This window comes from Lichenostomus cassidix, chromosome 2 (assembly GCF_008360975.1).
Source record: "Lichenostomus cassidix isolate B80296 chromosome 2, HeHo_3.0, whole genome shotgun sequence".
NCBI lineage: Eukaryota > Metazoa > Chordata > Aves > Passeriformes > Meliphagidae > Lichenostomus > Lichenostomus cassidix.
This window is the reverse complement of record NC_139482.1, coordinates 151968667-151990743: the sequence shown is the minus strand read 5'-3', so window position 1 is coordinate 151990743 and position 22077 is coordinate 151968667. Positions and strand designations below refer to the sequence as shown.

The 22077-nt window shown below is 58.2% G+C and overlaps 1 protein-coding gene across 1 annotated transcript; it reads left to right on the top strand.

Annotated features, from left to right (window-relative positions):
• The first annotated feature begins 390 nt into the window (after positions 1-390).
• On the top strand, positions 391-21631 carry LOC146442639 (myosin-6-like). The gene is made up of 38 exons (XM_085053882.1): positions 391-594; positions 1363-1506; positions 2278-2434; positions 3192-3219; positions 3329-3452; positions 3526-3618; positions 5766-5829; positions 6117-6215; positions 6328-6431; positions 7210-7348; positions 7426-7694; positions 9209-9379; positions 9499-9808; positions 9891-9964; positions 10080-10167; positions 10242-10359; positions 10443-10566; positions 11069-11205; positions 11293-11419; positions 11511-11639; positions 11734-11976; positions 12356-12532; positions 12625-12770; positions 12850-12940; positions 13674-14063; positions 14658-14784; positions 14893-15011; positions 15661-15857; positions 16241-16424; positions 16507-16672; positions 16754-16878; positions 16959-17267; positions 18013-18216; positions 18892-19017; positions 19102-19377; positions 20025-20120; positions 21326-21460; positions 21556-21631. The coding sequence occupies exons 1-38, from the start codon at positions 394-396 to the stop codon at positions 21574-21576; spliced, it is 5832 nt and encodes a 1943-aa protein (XP_084910008.1). The 5' UTR covers positions 391-393; the 3' UTR covers positions 21577-21631.
• The last annotated feature ends 446 nt before the right edge of the window (positions 21632-22077 follow it).

Here is a 22077-nt window from a genome sequence, read left to right as displayed (position 1 = left end):
TCCCCATCTCCCCCAGGTGACAATGTCCCCCCAGGACAGATGGTGGCCATGGTGCTGGTGGCACCATCACTGACCATGGTGATCTATCAGTGACCATGGATGTCAATCACTGACCATGGTGATCCATCACTGACCATAGGAGTCCATCGAGGGGATGTGCATGGGGGTGGTGGTCAGTCCCCGTCCCCCCCAGGTGACAATGTCCCCCCAGGACAGATGGTGGCCACGGTGCTGGTGGCACCATCACTGACCATGGTGGTCAATCACTGACCATGGTGGTCAATCACTGACCATGGTGATCCATCACTGACCATAGGTGTCCATCGAGGGGATGTGCATGGGGGTGGTGGTCAGTCCCCGTCCCCCCCAGGTGACAATGTCCCCCCAGGACACATGGCGGACGCGGTGCTGGCAGCCCTGGGCGCGGCGGCGCCGTTCCTGCGGCCGGGCGAGCGCGAGCGCCTGGCGGCCACCACGCGACCCTTCGACCCTCGCGCCGAGTGCTTCGTCCCCCACGCCGGACACGAGTTCGTGAAGGGACGAGTGGTGGACAGGCAGGGCGGGAGTGTCACCGTGGAGACCGAGCTGGGAGAGGTGACACTGGGGGTCTGGGGACATGGGGGGACCATGGTGGAGCTGGGGGTGGCAATGTCACCTCAGAGATGGCTGGGAGAGGTGACACAATGGGGACATGGGGGACTCAGGGTCATGAAGGGACCATGGTGGAGCTGGGGTGGGGATGTCACCATGGAGACTGAGCTGGGAGAGGTGACACAGTGGGGACACAGGGGACTTCATGGGGGGCTTGGGGACGTGAGGCAGTTTGGGTCATGGGTGGCTTCAGGGGGACATGGGGGTCCCATGATGGAGCTGGGGTGGCAATGTCACTGTGGAGACTGAGCTGGGAGAGGTGACATGGTGGGGACACAGGGGACTTCAGGGGGACACGGGGGGGCTTGGGGACATGGGGACTTCAGAGGGACATGAGGGGCTCAGGGGGTCATGGTGCAATTTGGGTCATGGGGGGCTCAGGGTCACGGGGGGCTTGTGGTGGAGTTGGGGACATCACCATGGACATCAAACCGGGAGAGGTGACATCAGGAGGTCATGGGGACAGATGGGTCATGGGGAGCTTGTGGTGGAGTTGAGAACATCACCATGGACATCAAACCAGGAGAGGTGACATCAGGAGGTCATGGGGACCTCAAGAGGGTCACAGATGGATCATGGGGAGCTTGTGGTGGAGCTGGGGACATCACCACGGACATTGAGCTGGGAGAGGTGACATCAGGAGGTCATGGGGACCTCAGGGGTAACACCAGGAGGTCATGGGGACCCCCGTGACCCCGCGGTGTCCCCCAGACGGTGACGGTGAAGGAGGGGGACGTGCACCAGCAGAACCCCCCCAAGTTCGACAAGATCGAGGACATGGCCATGCTGACGTTCCTGCACGAACCCGCCGTGCTCTTCAACCTCAAGGAGCGCTACGCGGCGTGGATGATCTACGTGAGACCCCAAAATGGGGCTGTGGGGTGGGGGGAGCCCAAAAATGGGGCTGTGGGAGCCCAAAAATGGGGCTGTGGGGTGGGGAGACCCAAAAATGGGATGTAGGGTGGGGAGGCCCAAAAATGGGACTGTGGCACAAAAGGATCCCAAAAATGGGGCTGGGGGGTGGGGTCTATGGGGCAGAGTCTATGGGGGTGGGGTCTGTGTGGGGCAGAATCTGTGGGTTGGGGTCTATGTCTGTGGGGCAGGATCTGTGGGGCAGGATCCGTGGTGGAGCAGTCTATGGCTCCCCTGAACCCCCAGACCCAAAATCCCCCATTTTCAGCCCCTCAGACCCAAAATCCCCCATTTTTATCCCCCCCCAGACCCCAAATCCCCCATTTTCAGCCCCCCAGACCCAAAATGTCCAATCCTTGTCCCCCCAGACCCCCTGAACCTCCCCTGAACCCCCCAGACCCAAAATTCCCCATTTTCAGCCCCTAGACCCAAAATCCCCATTTTTATCCCTCAGACCCCAAATCCCCATTTTCAGCCCCCAAACCCCAAATATCCCATCCTTGTCCCCCAGACCCAAAACCCCATTTTCAGCCCCCAGACCCAAAATCCCCATTTTCAGCCCCCAGACCCAAAAGCCTCATTTTCAGCCGCCAGACCCCAAATCCCCCACTTTCCACCCTCCAGACCCCAAATTCCCCCATTTTCAGCCCCCCAGACCCAAAATATCCCAATCCTTGTCCCCCCAGACCCCCTGACCCCCCGTTTGTCCCCCAGACCTACTCGGGGCTGTTCTGTGTCACCGTCAACCCCTACAAGTGGCTCCCGGTCTACGACCCCCAAGTGGTGGCGGCTTATCGGGGCAAGAAGCGCAACGAGGTCCCACCTCACATCTTCTCCATCTCCGACAACGCCTACCAGTACATGCTGACAGGTGGGACCCCAAAATGGGTCTGGGGGCACCTGGGGTTCACCTGGGCATGGGGAGATAGCCAGGAGACATCTCAGGTGGGAGGGTGGAGAACATTAGTATCTCCTTCAGCTTGGTTCCGTCTGGGAGGGTGGAGAACCTCAAAAGCCCCAAAATCTTCCTCAACTTGGTCCTACCTGGACAGGTGGAGAACCTAAACATCTCCTGCAGCTTGGTTCAACCTGGGAGAGTGGAGAACTTCAATATCTCCCTCAGCTTGGTTCCACCTGGGAGGCTGGAGAACCCCAATCCCACCCCAAAACCCCCAAAATCTCCCCCACCTTGGTCTTACCTCATGCTCACCTGGGAGGGTGGAGAACATCAATATCTCCCTCAGCTTGGTCCCACCTGGAAGGATAGAGAACCTCAAAACCCCCAAAATCTCCCCCACCTTGGGTCCCACCTGGTGCTCACCTGGGAAGGTGGAGAACCCCAATATCTCTTTGCACTTGGTCCTACCTGGGAGGGTGAAGAAACCCAATTTCACTCAAAATCCCCCAAATCTCCCCCACCTTGGGTCCTACCTGGTGCTCACCTGGGCAGGTAGAGAACCTCAATATCTCACTCAGCTTGGTCCCACCTGGGAGGGTGGAGAACCTCAATTCCACCCAAAACCCCCAAAATCTCCACTACCTTGGCCCCACCTGTCTGCTCCTCACCTGGGTGGGCTGAAGACCCCCAAGACCTCCCCTCACCCCCTGACCGCTCTCTCCCTCCACAGACCGCGAGAACCAATCCATCCTCATCACGTGAGTCTCCGCCCTTGGCCCCACCCCACTGGTGTGGGGTGGGACTGTGATCCCCTGGTGACCCTGAGGTGACCCTGAGGTGACCCTGAGGTGACCTCATTGTCCCCAGCGGCGAATCAGGAGCCGGGAAAACGGTGAACACCAAACGCGTCATCCAATACTTCGCCAGCATCGCCGCCATCGGCGACCGCAAGAAGGACGCGGCCAATAGCAACAAGGTAGGGCGGGGCCTGGCCTGACCACGCCCCCCGGTGCGGGGAGGGTCCCCTGGCAGTGTCCCCACCCACGGTGTCACCTCCACCCCAGGGCACCCTGGAGGATCAAATCATCCAGGCCAACCCCGCGCTCGAGGCCTTCGGCAACGCCAAGACCGTCCGTAACGACAACTCCTCGCGATTCGTGAGTGGGGCGGGGTCTGTGGGGGTGGGGTATATGGGGCGGGGTCTGTAGGGGTGGAGTCTGTGTCTGTGGGGCAGGGTCTGTATCTATGGGGCGGGGTCTGTGGGGGTGGGGTCTGTGGGGCTGGGTAGGTTGGGTGGGGTCTGTATCTATGGGGACGGGGTCTGTGGGGTGGGGTCTGTATCTATGGGGTATATCTGTGGGTGGGGCTCTATGGGGTGGGGTCTGTGGGGTGGAGTCTGTGTCTGTGGGGCGGGGTCTGTGGGGCTGGGTAGGTTCAGCAGGGTCTGTATCTATGGGGGTGGGGTCTGTATCTAAGGGGTATATCTGTGGGGCGGGGTCTGTGGGGCGGGGTCTGTGGGTGGAGTCTGTGTCTGTGGGGTGGGGTCGGGTCTGTGGGGCTGGGAAGGTTGGGTGGGGTCTGTATCTATGGGGACAGGGTCTGTGAGGTGGGGTCTGTATCTATGGGGTATATCTGTGGGGTGGGGTCTGTGGGGTGGGGTCTGTGGGGCAGGGTGGGTGGGGTGGAGTCTGTGTCTGTGGGGTGGTCTCTGTGGGGCGGGGTCTGTGTCTATGGGGTATATCTGTGGGTTGGGGTCTCTGGGGTGGGGTCTATGTCTCTGGGGCATATCTGTGGGGTGGGGTCTTTGTCTATGGGGTGGGTCTGTGGGGCAAGGTCTGTGGGGCAGGGTCTGTGGGGCGGGGTCTATGTCTATGGGGCATGTCTCTGGGGCATATCTATGGGGCAGGGTCTGTGGGGCGGAATATGTGGGTTGGGGTCTACGTCTATGGGGTATATCTGTGGGTTGGGATCTATGGGGTGGAGTCTGTGGGTTGGGGTCTATGGGGTGGGGTCTATATCTCTGGGGCATATCTGTGGGGTGGGGTCTGTGGGGCAGAGTATGTGGGGTGGGGTCTGTATCTATGGAGTATATCTGTGGGGCAGGATCTATGGGGCGGGGTCTATGTTTATGGGGTGGGATCTACTTCTATGGGACATGTGTGGGTCAGGGTCTATGGGTGGGCTCTGTGGGGTGGGCTCTGTGGGGTGGAGTCTGTGGGTCAGGGTCTGTGTCTGTGGGACAGGATCTATGGGGTGGGGCCTGTGTCTGTGGGGCACAGTGGTGGGGTGGGGTCTGTGGGGTGGGTCAGGGCATATGGGGTGGGGTCTATGGGACAGGATCTATGGGGTGGGGTCTGTGGGGCTCTACGGGGCAGGGTCTATGGGGTGGAGTCCTTGGGTTGGGGTCTATGGGGTAGAATCCATTAGGTGGGGTCTATGGGACAGGATCTATGGGGTGGGGGGTGTCTATGGGGTGGGGGGGTCTATGGGGTGAAGTCCATTGGGTGGGACCTATGGGGTGGGGTCTATGGGGTGGGTCAGGATCTATGGGGTGGGGCCTATGGGGTGGAGTCCATTGTGTGGGGCTGATAGGTCAGGACCTATGAGAGCAGTTCTATGGGGCAGGGTCTACAGGGCTGGGTCTGTGTCTGTGGGGTGGGGCCTATAGGACAGGACCTATGGGGTGGGGTCTATGTGGGTCAACAGGACAGGACCTATGGGGTGGCATCTATGGGGTGAGGTCTGTGGGACAGGACCTACAGGGAAGGGCCTGTTGAATGGGGTCACTGTGGAAGACCCATGGAGTTCTGTGGGGCAGGGTCTTTCTATGGGGTCTATGGGGCCATCTGTGGGGTGGGTTGGTGTCTATGGGGTTTGATCCATGGGGTGGGGGTCTGTGGGGCCATCTGTGGGGTGGGTTGGTGTCCATGGGGTGGTGTCCATGGGGTGGAGTCTTTCTATGGGGTCTATGGGGCCATCTATGGGGTGGGTTGGTGTCCATGGGGTGGGGTCCATGGGGTGGCGTCTGTGGGGCCATCTGTGGGGTGGGTTGGTGTCCATGGGGTGGTGTCCATGGGGTGGAGTCTTTCTATGGGGTCTATGGGGCCATCTGTGGGGTGGGTTGGTGTCTATGGGGTGTGGTCCATGGGGTGGGGTCTGTGGGGCCATCTGTGGGTTGGTGTCCATGGGGTGGAGTCTTTCTATGGGGACTATGGGGCCATCTGTGGGGTGGGTTGGTGTCCATGGGGTGTGGTCCATGGGGTGGCATCTATGGTCCCCCCAACTGTCCCCCACCGCCCTTCAGGGGAAATTCATCCGGATCCACTTTGGGGCCACCGGGAAGTTGGCATCAGCTGACATCGAGACATGTGAGTGGCCACGGGGTGGTGGAGCAGGTCTTGGCCACTGTCCGGCCTCTGTCCACCTGTCCAGAGACCTCCTTGTCTGTCGGTCCATCCCATCCCTCTGTCCATCCATCCCCTGGTATGTCCACCTGTCTTCCTGGTTGATGGATCTAGGAGTTGTCCATCCATCCATCCATCTCCTTGTCCCACCACTCCTCATGTCTCCATCCATCCATCCCTTCCTCCCTCCACCCATCTCTCCACATCTCCATCCCTCTCCTCACCCCACCTTCTCCCCATCCACCCCCCAGACCTCCTGGAGAAGTCCCGTGTCATCTTCCAGCTGAAGGCGGAGAGGAACTACCACATCTTCTACCAGATCCTCTCCAACAAGAAGCCGGAGCTTCTGGGTGAGCCAGGCCACCACCATGGCCTGGGGTCTTCTCCTTCCCACGTTCTCCCGAAATTTGGGGTGGTTTGGGGAGATTGGAAATGCTCAGTGGTATCTCCATCCTGCCCCAGAGATGCTGCTGGTCACCTCCAACCCATATGACTACGGTTACGTGTCCCAGGGTGAGGTGACCGTGGCCTCCATCGATGACTCCGAGGAGCTTATGGCCACCGACGTGAGTGGGGATGGATGGAGGGAGGGATGAGTCCATGGATGGATGGAGGTTTCCATGGATGGATCCATAGATCTATGGTTGGATGGATGGATGGATGGATGGATGAAGTCCTCAGATGTACGGATGGATCTGTGGATGTAAAGCTCCTCAAATGGGTGGATGAGTCCATGGGTGGATGGATGAAGTCCTCAAATGGACTGATGGAAGAATCCATGGACAGATGAATCCTCAGACAGATGGATGGATGGATGAATGATGGATGGATGAAGTTCTCAAATTAATGGATGGATGGATGGGTGGATGGACAAGTCCAGGGTTGGATGGATGAAGCTCTCAAATGGATGGGTGGATGGGCAAGTCCAGGATGGACAAGTCCAGGATGGACAAGTGGATGGATGAAATTCTCAAATGGATGAATGAACAAGTCCAGGGCTGGATGGATGAAGTTCTCAAATGGATGGGTGGATGGATGGATGGATGAAGTCCAAGGTTGTATGGATGAAGTTCTCAAATGGATGGATGGATCTATGGATAGATGAGCCCATGGATGGATGGATGATTCCAGGATAAACAAGTCATGAGCTGAACAAATGAACCCATGGATGAACGAATGAGTCCTTCGAGTGGACAAACCCACAGCTGGACATGTCCCCATGGGCTGGCCAGGCCAATGACTGGGAAAGGCAGAGGGAGGGATCCACGGGTGGTGACCACCACAGGTGATGACCATCACAGGGTCCTCACCTGGCCCCTTCCCCACCATCTCCACCCCTCCCAGAGCGCCTTTGATGTCCTGGGCTTCACAGCCGAGGAGAAGGCCGGTGTCTACAAGCTGACGGGCGCCATCATGCACTTCGGCAACATGAAGTTCAAGCAGAAGCAGCGGGAGGAGCAGGCGGAGCCGGACGGCACCGAAGGTGAGTCGGGTCCAGGGGCTGCCGGGTCTGGGTCACCAGGTGAGGTGGCACCTGACCACGCATCTTCTGCTCCTCAGATGCCGACAAGTCCGCGTACCTGATGGGGCTGAACTCGGCCGACCTGCTCAAGGGTTTGTGCCACCCGCGCGTCAAGGTGGGCAACGAGTACGTCACCAAGGGCCAGAGCGTCCAGCAGGTCTACTACTCCATCGGCGCCCTGGCCAAAGCCGTCTATGAGAAGATGTTCAACTGGATGGTGGTGAGGATCAACAACTCGCTGGACACCAAGCAGCCGCGGCAGTACTTCATCGGCGTCCTGGACATTGCCGGCTTCGAGATCTTTGATGTGAGGCTCAGGGTGGGGTGGTGGTGGTGTTGGTCCTCGTGGGGTCGGCGTTGAGCTGGTTGGGTGTTGAGTGAGTCTCCTGAACCTTCACATTGACCTTGGGTGGAAACTTGGACTCTTTGGGTTTTTGTGTTGATGCCACTGAGTGTTGAGTTGACCTCATTGATCTCATTGAATCCTTTGGGTGTTGAGTTGACCCTCTTGACCCCATTGGGTGTTGTTTTGAACTCTTTGGGCCTCAGGTTGACCCTATTGACCTCACTGGATGTTCTGTTGACCCCACTGGGTGTTGAGTTGTTGCCATTGACCCCATTGGGCATCACTTTGACCCCGCTGGGGGTTGTGATGCCCAATGGGGTCAATGGGGTCAACACTTTGACCCAATTGGAGGTTGAGTTGACCCCACTGACCCCACTGGGTGTTGAGTTGTTGCCATTGACCCCACTGGGCATCACTTTGACCCTGTTGGGGGTTTTGTTGACCCCACTGACCTCACTGGGCATCACTTTGACCCAATTGGGGGTTGAGTTGACCCCGCTGGGTGTTGAGTTGACCCCATTGACCCCACTGGGCATCATTTTGGCCCCATTGGGGTTTGAGTTGACCTTGTTGGGTGTTGAATTGACCCCATTTATTCCATGGACCCCATTAGGCATCACTTTAACCCTTTTGTGTGTTGACACCATTGGGTGTTGAGTTGACCCCATTGGCCCCGTTGGGCACTGAGTTGACCCCGTTGGGTGTTGAGTTGACCCTGTTGGACATTGAGTTGACCCCATCGGAGGGTCAACCCCCTTTGGGGGTTGAGTTGACCCTGTTGACCCTGTTGGGTGTTGAGTTGACTTCATTGACACCACTGGTCATTGAGTTGACCTCACTGGGGGTTGAGTTGACCCCGTTGGGTGCTGAGTTGGCCCTGTTGACCCCTCTGGACATTGAGTTGACCCCGTTGAGTGTGGAGTTGACCTTGCTGGGGCTTGAGTGAACCCTATTGGCCCTGTTGGGTGTTGAGTTGACCCCGTTGACCCTGTTGGGCATTGAATTGACCCCGTTGGGGATTGAATTAACCCCACTGGCCCCATTGAGTGTTGAGTTGACCCTGTTGACCCCGTTGGGCATGAATTTAACCCTGTTGGGGGTTGAGTTAACCCCATTGGCTTCCTTGGGCATTGAGTTGACCCTCTTGACCCCATTGGGCATTGGGTTGACCCCATTGGGTGTTGAGTTGACCCCATTGACCCCATTGGGGGTTGAGTTGAATTCATTGGCCCCATTGGAGATTGGGTTGACCCCATTGGGTGCTGAGTTGACCCTGTTGACCCAGTTGGGCCTTGAGTTGACCCCGTTGGGCCTTGAGTTGACCCTGTAGACCGCACTGGGCCTTGAGTTGACCCCGTTGGGCCTTGAATTGACCCCGTAGACCGCACTGGGCCTTGAGTTGACCCCGTTGACCCCACTGGGCTTTGAGTTGACCCCACTGACTCCACCCCCTGCCCCACCCTCTCCTCCCGCAGTTCAACAGCTTCGAGCAGCTCTGCATCAACTTCACCAACGAGAAGCTGCAGCAGTTCTTCAACCACCACATGTTCGTGCTGGAGCAGGAGGAGTACAAGAAGGAGGGCATCGAGTGGGAGTTCATCGACTTCGGCATGGACCTCCAGGCCTGCATCGACCTCATTGAGAAGGTGCCACCTTCCCCAAGTCCTCCTGGGGTTGTCCACTTGGAGCCCCTCAGGTGCCCCACGAGCAGCTTTTGGGTTGTCCTCGGTGTCCTCCCTGGCCAACGAGGTCTTCTCCTCCACAGCCCATGGGGATCATGTCCATCTTGGAGGAGGAGTGCATGTTCCCCAAGGCCTCAGACATGACCTTCAAGTCCAAGCTCTACGACAACCACCTGGGCAAGTCGGCCAACTTCGGGAAGCCGCGCAACGTCAAGGGCAAGTCCGAGGCGCACTTCTCGCTCACCCACTACGCCGGCACGGTGGACTACAACATCCTGGGCTGGCTGGAGAAGAACAAGGACCCCCTCAACGAGACGGTGGTGGGGCTCTACCAGAAATCTGCCCTCAAGCTCTTGGCCCACCTCTTCTCCAACTACGCCGGGGCAGACTCTGGTGGGTGATGGAGGGGTGGAGAAGATGGTCGCCCATAGATGTTGTCCTTGTTCCCACCTCTCGCCACCCTTCTTCTCCCCAGGTGGGGACAGCGGGAAAGGGAAAGGAGCCAAGAAGAAAGGTTCTTCCTTCCAGACGGTCTCAGCGCTGCACCGGGTGAGGGATCCACTGTGGGCCAGGGAGAGGACAACTCCTGGTGTAGAGGGTGGTCCCACCACCCCCCAGCCCCTTTCCTGCTCTCCCATTGGTCACTCTCATCTCTCCTCCCCAGGAGAACCTCAACAAGCTGATGGCCAACCTCAAGACCACCCACCCGCACTTTGTCCGCTGCCTCGTCCCCAACGAGCGGAAGGAGCCGGGTGAGCCCAGGGTGGGGACAAGAGGTTCAGGGGTGGGCGTGGCTCATGGCTGACCACTCACCTGTCCCCTCCAGGTGTGATGGACAACGCCCTGGTGATGCACCAGCTCCGCTGCAACGGCGTCCTGGAGGGAATCCGCATCTGCCGCAAGGGCTTCCCCAACCGTATCCTCTATGGGGACTTCCGTCAGAGGTGGGGACATGGATGGGGCTTGGGGAGGGTGGACAACCCCGCTGGGGATGATCTCAGGGGGTCACGTCCTCTCCGGCCCCCAGGTACCGCATCCTGAACCCCGCGGCCATCCCCGAGGGGCAGTTCATCGACAGCCGCAAGGGCGCCGAGAAGCTCCTGGGCTCCATCGATATTGACCACAACCAGTACAAGTTTGGGCACACCAAGGTGAGGACTTGCTCCCTGTGGTCCCACCATCCTTCAGGTCTTGTGGACCCCATGGTCCCACCATCCACGTGTCCATCTGTCCCTCCCTACGTCCTTCTGTTCCTCCCACCCCATCCATCCACCCACCACAACCAGTTTGATTGCACTGGGTGAGACCTTGTGGTCTCTGTTCCTCATGATCCCACCATCCCCACGTCCACCTGTCCATTCCTGTGTCCATCTGCTCCTCCCACCCCACGTGTTTACCCACCACAACCCATTCGGGCACACTGGGTTAGACCTTGTGATCTCTGCTCCTCGTGGTCCCACCATCCAGTGGGCACTTGGACCTCATGGTCCCACCATCCCTGCGTCCATCTGTCCATCCCTGTATCCAAGTCTCCCCCCACCAAACACAACCAGTTTGATCACACTGGGTGAGACCTTGTGGTCTCTGTTCTCCATGTTCCCACCATCCAGTGGGTCACTTGGACCTCATGGTCCCACCACCTTCTCCCCCCAGGTGTTCTTCAAGGCTGGGCTGCTGGGGCAGCTGGAGGAGATGCGTGACGAGCGCCTGTCCCGCATCATCACGCGCATCCAGGCGCGGGCACGGGGGCAGCTCATGCGCATTGAGTTCAAGAAGATCGTGGAGCGCCGGTGAGACTGGGGTGGGACTTCTCCTCACCTGGCCACCTGGTTGGGGACGTGGTGACACCTGGGTCCTCCTCCTCCTCCTCCTCGCAGGGATGCCCTGCTGGTGATCCAGTGGAACCTGAGGGCCTTCATGGGCGTGAAGAACTGGCCGTGGATGAAGCTCTACTTCAAGATCAAGCCCTTGCTGAAGAGCGCGGAGACAGAGAAGGAGATGCAGGTGGGAGGAGAGGGTGGGGCAGGATGGGACCACTGATGGTCTGGTGGGGATGGATGAGGGTGTTTGACTCGCCTGGGGTCTCCTGGAGCAGAACATGAAGGAGGAGTATGGGCGGCTGAAGGATGCCCTGGAGAAGTCAGAATCGCGGCGCAAGGAGCTGGAGGAGAAGATGGTCTCCATGCTGCAGGAGAAGAATGACCTCCAGCTCCAAGTGCAGGCCGTGAGTCAGGATCGCCCCAAAACCACGTCATGGGGGTGACCACCACCCTCACTACCCGCTGGGACATCACTTCACCCACCGTCCCCACCAACAGGAGCAGGACAACCTGAACGACGCCGAGGAGCGCTGTGACCAACTGATCAAGAACAAGATCCAGCTGGAGGCCAAGGTGAAGGAGCTGACGGAGCGGCTGGAGGACGAGGAGGAGATGAACGCTGAGCTGACGGCCAAGAAGAGGAAGCTGGAGGATGAATGCTCGGAGCTGAAAAAGGACATTGATGACCTGGAGCTGACCCTGGCCAAGGTGGAGAAGGAGAAACACGCGACTGAGAACAAGGTGAGGTTGGGGAGAGGTCTGGGCCTCGAGGGGAGGTGACTTGAGTCTGCTTGGCTTTGATGGGTTGGGCTGGGGAGACTCAAGGTGAGTTGGGTTGGTTGAGGAGACCCAAGGCTGGTTTGGTTGGGTTGGGTTGAGGAGACTCAAGGCTGGTTGGGTTGGGTTGAGGAGACTCAAGGCTGGGTGGGATGTGCGAAGTTGGGTTGAGAAGACCCAAAAAGGATTGAGCTGAGAAGACCCAAGAAGGTTTGGGTTGGGAAGATCCAATATTGGTTGAGTTGGGCTCATCGAGAAGACCCAACGTCCTTTGGGTTCTCCTGCATTGAAGCGACCTCATTAGGTGAGGTGAAATCAACCTCCCTGGACGTTTCTCCCGCAGGTCAAGAACCTGACCGAGGAGATGGCAGGGCTGGATGAGACCATTGCCAAGCTGTCCAAGGAGAAGAAGGCCCTGCAGGAATCCCACCAGCAGACGCTGGATGACCTGCAGGCTGAGGAAGACAAGGTCAACACCTTGACCAAGGGCAAAGTCAAGCTGGAACAGCAAGTGGACGATGTGAGTGTGGCCGGTCCCACCCCAGCCCTGCCAAGAAGATTCAGAGATGAGCAAAACCTGAGGTTTCTCCCCATTTCTGTGTTCCCACACAGCTCGAAGGCTCCCTGGAGCAGGAGAAGAAGATCCGCATGGACCTGGAACGGGCCAAGAGGAAACTGGAAGGTGACCTGAAGCTGACCCAGGAGAACATCATGGATCTGGAGAATGACAAGCAGCAGCTGGAGGAGAAGCTCAAGAAGTGAGACTGGACCCACCTGCCATGCCCGGCCCAGCCGAGGGTCACAGGTGGGACCTCACTGCCTCTCCTCATTCCACAGGAAGGAGTTTGAGATCCACCAGCAGAACAGCAGGATTGAGGATGAGCAGGCGCTGGCTCTGCAGCTCCAGAAGAAGCTGAAGGAGCTGCAGGTGGGAGGTCGAGGCTGTGCCTGGTTGGGTTGGGCTGAAGAGTGTCCAGGTGGTTGGGTTGGGTTGGGTTGAAGAGTAACCTGATGGTTTTGTTGGAGAATCTCCAGGTGGTTGTGTTGGTTCAAGTTGAGTTGGATCCAAGTGTCTCAAGCTGCTTGGGTTAGGTTGAAGAGTCTCCAGCTGGTTGAGTTTCCAACTGGTTCGGTTGGGTCAAGTTGAACTGGATTGAATGGTCTCCAGCTGGTTGGGTTGGGTTGAGTCTCCAACTGGTTGCGTTGACTGGAATCATCTCCTTCTGGCTGTGTTGAGTGAAGTTAAATTGGATCTAAGTGTCTCAAGCTGCTTGGGTTGGGTTGAGTCTCCAATTGGCTGAGTTGAGTTGAAGAGTCTCCAGCTGGTTGGGTTGAGTTGAAGAGTCTCCAGCTGGTTGGGTTGAGTTGAAGAGTCTCCAGCTGGTTGGGTTGAGTTGAAGAGTCTCCAGCTGGTTGGGTTGAGTTGAAGAGTCTCCAGCTGGTTGGGTTGAGTTGAAGAGTCTCCACCTGGTTGGGTTGAAGAGTCTCCAGCTGGCTGGACTGGGTTGAGTCTCCAGCTGGTTGGGTTGACTTGAATGATCTCCATCTGGTTGAGTTGGGTGAAGTCAAGTTGGATCCAAGTATCTCAAGCTGCTTGGATTGGGTTGAGTGGAGAAGTTGGGCAGATCCCATCCCACCCTCACCTCCATCTTGGCGCGCAGGCACGGATCGAGGAGCTGGAGGAGGAGCTGGAGGCCGAGAGGACAGGCCGGGCCAAGGTGGAGAAGCAACGCTCGGAGCTGTCGCGGGAGCTGGAGGAGCTCAGCGAGCGGTTGGAGGAGGCTGGTGGAGCCACCTCGGCGCAGCTGGAGCTCAACAAGAAGCGTGAGGCGGAGTTCCAGAAGCTGCGGCGGGACCTGGAGGAGGCCACCCTGCAGCACGAGGCCACGGCGGCCGCGCTGAGGAAGAAGCACGCCGACAGCGTGGCCGAGCTGGGCGAGCAGCTGGACAACCTCCAGCGCGTCAAGCAGAAGCTGGAGAAGGAGAAAAGCGAGCTCAAGCTGGAGCTGGATGACCTCAGCGCCAACGTGGAGCAGCTGATCAAGGCCAAGGTGGGAGGAGGCTGAGCAGGGAATCATGGGATGGTTTGGGTGGGACAGGATTGGTGGGATCATCATGGGCAGGGACATCTTCCACTAGACTGGGTTGGGTTGGGTTCGGTTGGGCTGAAGAGTCTCCAGCTGATTGGGTTGAAGAACCTCCAAGTGGTTGAGTTGAAGAGCCTCCAGCTGATTGGGTTGGAGAACCTTCAGCCTCTTGGGTTGGATCCAGTATCCATCTTGTTGGGCTGAAGAACCTCCAGCTGGTAGGGTTGGAGAACCTTCAGCCTCTTGGGTTGGATCCAGCTGGTTGGGTTGGAGAACCTCCAAGTGGTTGGGTTGGGTTGAAATGAAGAGTCTCCAAGTGGTTAGGTTGGGTTGAGATGAAGAGTCTCCAGGTGGTTGGCCTGAGTAGGGTTGAAATGAAGAGTCTCCAGGTGGTTGGGTTGGGTTGGGTTGGGTGAATCCCACCCAGGGACACCTTCCACCAGCCCAGGTAGCTCCAAGCCCTGTCCACCCTGGCCTTGGTCACCTCCAGCGATGGGACATGTCCACTCCATGGTGGCCTCTAGCCATGGCCACCCCTCCTCTGACCCCTTCCCGCAGGTGGCCATGGAGAAGGTGTCGCGCTCCATGGAGGACCAGGCTGCAGAGCACTTGGCCAAGCTGGAGGAGACCCAACGCGTCCTCAACGACGCCAACACCCAACGGGCCAAGCTGCAGACGGAGAATGGTCTGACCCCCAGCTGACCCCCAGCAGCCTCGCCCCCTGCCCCACCTCAGCCCCACCCACACCCCACCTCAGCCCCGCCCCACACCTGAAGCCCCACCCACCCTGCAGGTGAGCTGTCGCGGCAGCTGGAGGAGAAGGAGGCGCTGGTGTCCCAGCTGACCCGTGGGAAGGTGTCCTACACCCAGCAGCTGGAGGACCTGCGGAGACAGCTGGAGGAGGAGATGAAGGTGGGGTCAGGTGGGGGGTGAGAAGATGTGGGGGGCTCCAGGTGGGTCACAGGTGTCCTTCAGCTTCGTGGTCATTGGTTCAGACTGGTGGGGTTGGGTGGGTCCATTTGCAGTGGTTCCATCTACAGGGGGTTCCACCATGGAACGTCCAAGGAAGTTTGGGTTGATCCATGGAAGGTCCAGGAAAGGTTGGGTTGATCCATAGAAGGTCCAAGGAGGGTTGGGTTGGGGTGATGAATACCAGCTCTTCCTGATCTGGAGACCTCCAAGAAGCTCAAGTTGACCTGGACAGAATGGTCCCACCTTCTCCTGAAGGTCTGAGAAAGGTTGGGTTGATCTGGAAGAAGTTGGGTTGGTCTCCAGAAGGTCTGAAGAAGGTTGGGTTGCTCCAAAAAGTGTCCCAAGAAGGTTGGGTTGGGTTGATTGGGTTGGTCTCCAGAAGGTCTGAGAGGAAGGTTGAGTCAGTCTGGAAGAGGTTGGGTTGGTCTCCAGAAGGTCTGAGGAAGGTTGGGTCAGTCTGGAGAAGGTTTGATTGCTCTCCAGAAGATCTGTCTGGGTCATGCTGATGAAGACCAGCCCTTGCTGAGCCAGAGCCACCCAGGAGGACTCCAGCTGCTGTGGACCCACAAATGCCACCCTGTCCCACCAGGCCAAGAATGCTCTGGCACACGCTCTGCAGTCGGCACGGCACGATGGGGACCTCCTGCGGGAGCAGTACGAGGAGGAGACCGAGGCCAAGGCTGAGCTCCAGCGCGCCCTCTCCAAGGCCAACTCCGAGGTGGCCCAGTGGAGGACCAAGTATGAGACAGACGCCATCCAACGCACTGAGGAGCTGGAGGAGGCCAAGTGAGTCCTTGTCCCATGGATGGAGCTTCTCTGGGGTCAGGGGTGGTGACCACCCATGGTAGAAGGTTCTGGAGGAGGCCAAGTGAGTCATCCCCTCATGGATGAAGTTCCTGTAGGGTCAGGGGTGGTGACCACCCACAGGAGAAGGTTCTGGAGGAGGCCAAGTGAGCTATTTCCCCATGGATGGAGAATCTGTGGGATCAGGGGGTGGAGACCACTGGAGAAAGTTCTGGAGAAAGTTCTGAGAAGGTTTTGGAGAAGGTAGAAGGACCTGGAGATGGTAGAGGAGATGTAGAGCAGCACCTTGGCCAACAGCTGGGGTTGAGAGAATGTTCTGGTGGTCCCACCTGGCCTGGGGTGACCCTGGGTGGTCCTCGGGGCAGGAAGAAGCTGGCGCAGCGGCTGCAGGAGGCTGAGGAGGCCGTGGAGGCCGTCAACGCCAAGTGCTCCTCTCTGGAGAAGACCAAGCACCGGCTGCAGAATGAGATCGAGGACCTGATGGCCGACGTGGAGCGGTCAAACGCGGCCGCAGCCGCCCTGGACAAGAAGCAGAGGAACTTCGACAAGGTGGGTGGGTGGGTGGGTGGGGTATGGTGGGGTCAGGAGGGTGGGGCCAGGTGGACGTAGGGTGACCTCTGGTGGTCCCCAGGTGCTGGCCGAGTGGAAGCAGAAGTTCGAGGAGTCGCAGACGGAGCTGGAGGCGTCGCAGAAGGAGGCCAGGGCCCTCAGCACCGATCTCTTCAAGCTGAGGAACATCTATGAGGAGTCCCTCGAACATCTGGAGACCTTCAAGAGGGAGAACAAGAACCTCCAAGGTGAGACTGCTGGTCCCTCTGTCCACTCGGGCTTTCCCCACCCGTTCTGGCCAGGTCTGATGGACACCTCTCACCCACCAGAGGAGATCTCGGACCTCACGGAGCAGCTCGGCGCAGGCAACAAGTCCATCCACGAGCTGGAGAAGGTCCGGAAGCAGCTGGACGCCGAGAAGCTGGAGCTCCAAGCTGCTCTGGAGGAGGCCGAGGTGGGTCAAGCCCCATCCCTCCGTGTCCCCGCCTTCTCCTGGTGGGATGTCCATCCTCACAGTCCTCTCCATCCCACCAGGCCTCCCTGGAGCACGAGGAGGGGAAGATCCTGAGGGCGCAGCTGGAGTTCAACCAGGTGAAGGCAGAGTATGAACGCAAGCTGGGCGAGAAGGAGGAGGAGATGGAGCAGGTGAAGCGCAACCACCAGCGTGTGGTGGAGTCCCTCCAGACCTCGCTGGACGCCGAGACGCGCAGCCGCAACGAGGCCCTGAGGCTGAAGAAGAAGATGGAGGGCGACCTCAACGAGATGGAGATCCAGCTCAGCCACGCCAACCGCGGAGCCAACGAGGCCCAGAAGCAGGTCAAGGCTCTGCAGGGCTACCTGAAGGTACCTGTCCAGGGGGTGTGGAGAAGTAGGAGGTCCTGAAGGACCTGTCCATGGGGAGATTGAGGTCCTGAAGGTACCTGTCCATGGGGAGATTGAGGTCCTGAAGGTACCTGTCCATGGGGACCTTGAGGTCCTGAAAGAACCTGTCCATGGGGACATTGAGGTCCTGAAAGCACTTGTCCATGGGGACATTGAAGTGTAGGAGGCCCTGAAGGAACCTGTCCATGGGGTGTGGAGAAGTAGGAGGTCCTGAAGGACCTGTCCATGGGGAGATTGAGGTCCTGAAGGAACCTGACCCATGGGGACATGGAGGTGTAGGAGGTACCTGAAGGTACCTGTCTATGGGGACCTTGAGGTCCTGAAGATACCTGGCAATGGGGAGATTGAAATCCTGAAGGAACCTGACCCATGGGGACATGGAAGTGTAGGAGGTCCTGAAGGTACCTGTCCATGGGGAGATTGAGGTCCTGAAGGTACCTGTCCATGGGGACATTGAGGTCCTGAAAGAACTTGTCCATGGGGACATGGAGGTGTAGGAGGTCCTGAAAGAACCTGTCCATGGGAACATTGAGGTCCTGAAGGAACCTGTCCATGAGGACATTGATGTCCTGAAAGAACTTGTCCATGGGGACCTTGAGGTGCTGTAGGTCCCACCACCCAACAGGGGTGGCTCGATGGACCTTCCCCTCCCTCCCCACCACCCCATGGCTGGGCAGACCCACCACCCCTTCCCACCACCCCCCAGGACACGCAGCTGCAGTTGGACGACGCGGCGAGGGTTGGGGAGGACCTGAAGGAGAACGTGGCCATGGTGGAGCGCAGGAACACCCTGCTGCAGTCAGAGCTGGAGGAGCTCCGTGGCCTGGTGGAGCAGACGGAGAGGGCCAGGAAATTGGCCGAGCAGGAGCTCATCGAGGCCAGCGAGAGGGTCCAGCTCCTCCACTCGCAGGTGAGACCTCACCTGCCTCCCAGGAGAGGAGCCACCTCCATCCAGGGATGGTCCAACCCAGGAGAAACAGCTCTGATTGTTCAGCTGGGGACCTCGAGGTGGCTCAGGGTGGTGTGGGACCTGACAGCCCCACCTTCTCCTGAAGGTCTGGGGGAGGTTGGGTTGGTCTAAAGAAGGTCCAGGGAGGGTTGGGTTGGTCAATGGAAGGTCTGGAAGGTGACAAAGACCAGCTCTTGCTGAGCTGATGACCCCCAAGGTGGCTCCAGTTGACCTGGACCAAACAGTACCACCTTCTCCTGAAGGTCTGAGGAAGGTTGGGCTGGTCTGGAGGAGGTTCAGTTGGTCCATGGAAGGTTGGGCTGGTCCACAGAAAGTCCATGGAAGTTTGGGTTGGTCTGTGGAAAGTCCATGGAAGTTTGGGTTGGTCTGTGGAAAGTCCATGGAAGGTTCAGTTGGTCCATGGAAGGTCCACAGAAAGTCCATGGAAGTTTGGGTTGGTCCATGGAAGGTCCATGGAAGGTTGGGTTTTTCTTCAGAAGGGTTGGCTTCCCTTCCATATCATGTCACCAAGATCCCCAGAAGATCCCTGACCCTTCAGAGATACAGGGAGGTCTCCAAGGCCTGGTGGGGGCTACACCCCAGGGCCACCTCCTGAGGTCCCTCTCCATCCCCCAGAACACCAGCCTCATCAACCAGAAGAAGAAGATGGAGGGTGACATCTCCCAGCTGCAGACTGAGGTGGAAGAGGCCGTCCAGGAGTGCCGGAATGCCGAGGAGAAAGCCAAAAAGGCCATCACCGATGTGAGTCCCACCACCACCATGACCACCACCGGGACCACCACGGTGAACATGCTGTGGACACCCCACTTGTCCCCCCACGGGCAGGCGGCCATGATGGCAGAGGAGCTGAAGAAGGAGCAGGACACGAGCGCGCACCTGGAGAGGATGAAGAAGAACATGGAGCAGACCATCAAGGACCTGCAGCTGCGGCTGGACGAGGCTGAGCAGCTGGCGCTCAAGGGGGGCAAGAAGCAGCTGCAGAAGCTGGAGGGACGCGTGAGGGAGCTGGAGAACGAGCTGGAGAACGAGCAGAAGCGCAACGCCGAGAGCGTCAAGGGCCTGCGCAAGTCCGAGCGGCGCGTCAAGGAGCTCAGCTACCAGGTGAGACCGCCTGGGTGAGACCACCTGGTGGGTCAGGGAGCTCAGCTAGCAGGTGAGACCATGGAGGTGAGACCATGGAGGTGGGTCAAGGAGCTGAGCTACCAGGTGAGACCACCTGGGTGAGACCATGGAAGTAAGACCATGGAGGTGAAACCATCTGGGTGGATCAAGGAGCTCAGCTACCAGGTGAGAACACCTGGGTGGGTCAAGGAGCTCAGTAACCAGGTGAGACCATGGAGGTAAGACCACCTGGGTGGGTCACAGAGCTCATCTACCAGGTGAGAACATCTGGATGGGTCATGGAGCTCAGCTACTAGGTGAGAACACCTGAGTGAGACCATGGAGGTGAGACCATGGAGGTGGGTCAAGGAGCTCAGCTACCAGGTGAGACGATGGAGCTGAGACCACCTGGGTGGGTCAGGGAGCTCAGGTACCAGGTGAGCCTCACCAACCAGACAAGGCCACCAGGGTGGGTCAAACTCAGCTGCAGGTGAGACCACTGAGGTGGGTTAAGGAGGTCAGGTAGAGGTGCGACCATCTGGGTAGTCTAAACCTGGACGCTGAGGGCCAGGAGTGCTGGTCATGCTCTGGTCCACTGTCCATCCCTGCCCATCCCTGTCCATCTCTGTCCATCCCTGTCCCCCCAGACCGAGGAGGACAAGAAGAACCTGCTGCGGCTGCAGGACCTGGTGGACAAGCTGCAGATGAAAGTCAAAGCCTACAAGCGACAGGCGGAGGAGGCGGTGGGTGGATGGGGTGGGGTGGGAAGGAGGACAGAGGGAGGGATGGGTGGGAAGGATGGATGGATGGATGGATGGATGGGAAGAAAGACAGAGGGATGGATGGAAGTGATGGATGGAAGAGATGGAGAATGGATGGAGGGATGGATGGATGGATGGATGGATAGATGGATGGACAGATGAGAAGAAGGACGGAACAGATGGATGAATGAGATAGATGAAAGAAGTGATGGATGGATGATGGATGAGATGGATGAAGGAAGTGAAGGATAGATGGAGAGGAAGATGGATGGATGATGGAAGAGAAGATGGATGGACAGAAGGATGGAAGGATGGATGGATGGAAAGATGGATGGATGGGAAGAAGAATGGATGGAGGGATGGAAGGGTGGACAGATGGGAAGAAGGAGGGATGGAGGGATGGATGGATGAGATGGATGATGGAAGTGAAGGATAGATGGAGAGGAAGATGGATGGATGGATGGATGCTGGAAGTGCAGGATGGAGGGATGGATGGGAAGGAGAACGGATGGATGAATGGGTGGGTGGACAGATGGGAAGAAAGACAGAGGGATGGATGAAAGCAATGGATGGATGGACAGATGAGAAGAAGGATGGAAGCGATGGATGGATGGATGGATAGATGGATGGATGATGGAAGAGAAGATGGATGGACAGAAGGATGGAGGGAGGGATGGATGGAGGGATGGAAGAGAAGATGGATGGATGGATGGATGAGATGACTGATGGAAGTGAAGGATGGAGGGAGGGATGAATGGATGGATGGGAATGAGAACGGATGGATGAATGGGTGGGTGGACAGATGGGAAGAAAGACAGAGGGATGGATGGAAGTGATGGATGGATGGACAGATGAGAAGAAGGATGGATGGATGGATGATGGAAGTGAAGGATGGATGGAAGAGAATGATGGGTGGGTGGACAGGTGGATGAGATGACTGATGGATGGATGGAAGGATGAAGAGATGGATGGAGGGATGGAAGAGAAGGATGGATGGATGGATGGACAGGAGGATGAAGAGATGGATGGACAGAAGGATGGAGGTAGGGATGGATGGAGGGATAGAAGAGAAGGATGGATGGATGGATGGATGGATGGATGGATGGATGGATGAAGCCATCTCAGCCAGGGGGGTGGCAGGAAGATGTCCTTCCCCGGGACCACCCCTGACCCCACTGTCCCCCCAGGAGGAACAGGCCAACACCAACCTGGCCAAGTTCCGGAAGGCGCAGCACGAGCTGGATGAGGCCGAGGAGCGCGCGGACATCGCCGAGTCCCAGGTCAACAAACTGCGGGCCAAGAGCCGCGACATCGGAGCCAAGGTGGGACCTCTGTCACCCCTGTCACCCCCTGTCACCCCCACGGCTGCCCCACAACCCCCCCTGGACCTCCTGTCTTCTCTCCCACACCACTGCAGAAGCTGCATGATGAGGAGTGACCCATCCCCAGGAAGGGCCACCATCTCCTTGAGGGGCACGCCAGACCCACCACCACCACCATGTTGGAGTCACCACCACCATGACAAGTGACCCATCACCACCCTGAGTGAGCCACCGTGATGGATCCACCACCACCATGATGGATCCACCACCAAAGACCCATGATGATGATGATGGACCCATAACCACCATGATGGACCCACCATCACCATGGTGGACCCATGATGATGGTCATGGACTCACCATGATGGACTCCTCACCACCACAATGGACTCATGATGATGATGATGGTCATGGACCCACCATGATGGACCCATCACCACCATGATGGACCCATGATGATGATGATGGTCATGGACCCGTCATGATCATGATGGACCTATGATGATGATTATGGACCCACCATGGTGGACTCACCACCACCATGATGGACCCATGATGATGATGAAGATGGTCATTTACCCAACACCACCACGAGTGACCACCATGATGGACCCATC

What these genes read in the sequence shown, in the direction of transcription:
- LOC146442639 (XM_085053882.1), top strand. Translation starts at nt 394, where the DNA reads ATGGCGGACGCGGTGCTGGCAGCCCTGGGCGCGGCGGCGCCGTTCCTG. An exon ending in CGGTCTCAGCGCTGCACCGG is followed by an intron (nt 9,965 to 10,079) that starts GTGAGGGATCCA and finishes TCTCCTCCCCAG; the next exon opens with GAGAACCTCAACAAGCTGAT. An exon ending in AGACAGAGAAGGAGATGCAG is followed by an intron (nt 11,420 to 11,510) that starts GTGGGAGGAGAG and finishes CTCCTGGAGCAG; the next exon opens with AACATGAAGGAGGAGTATGG.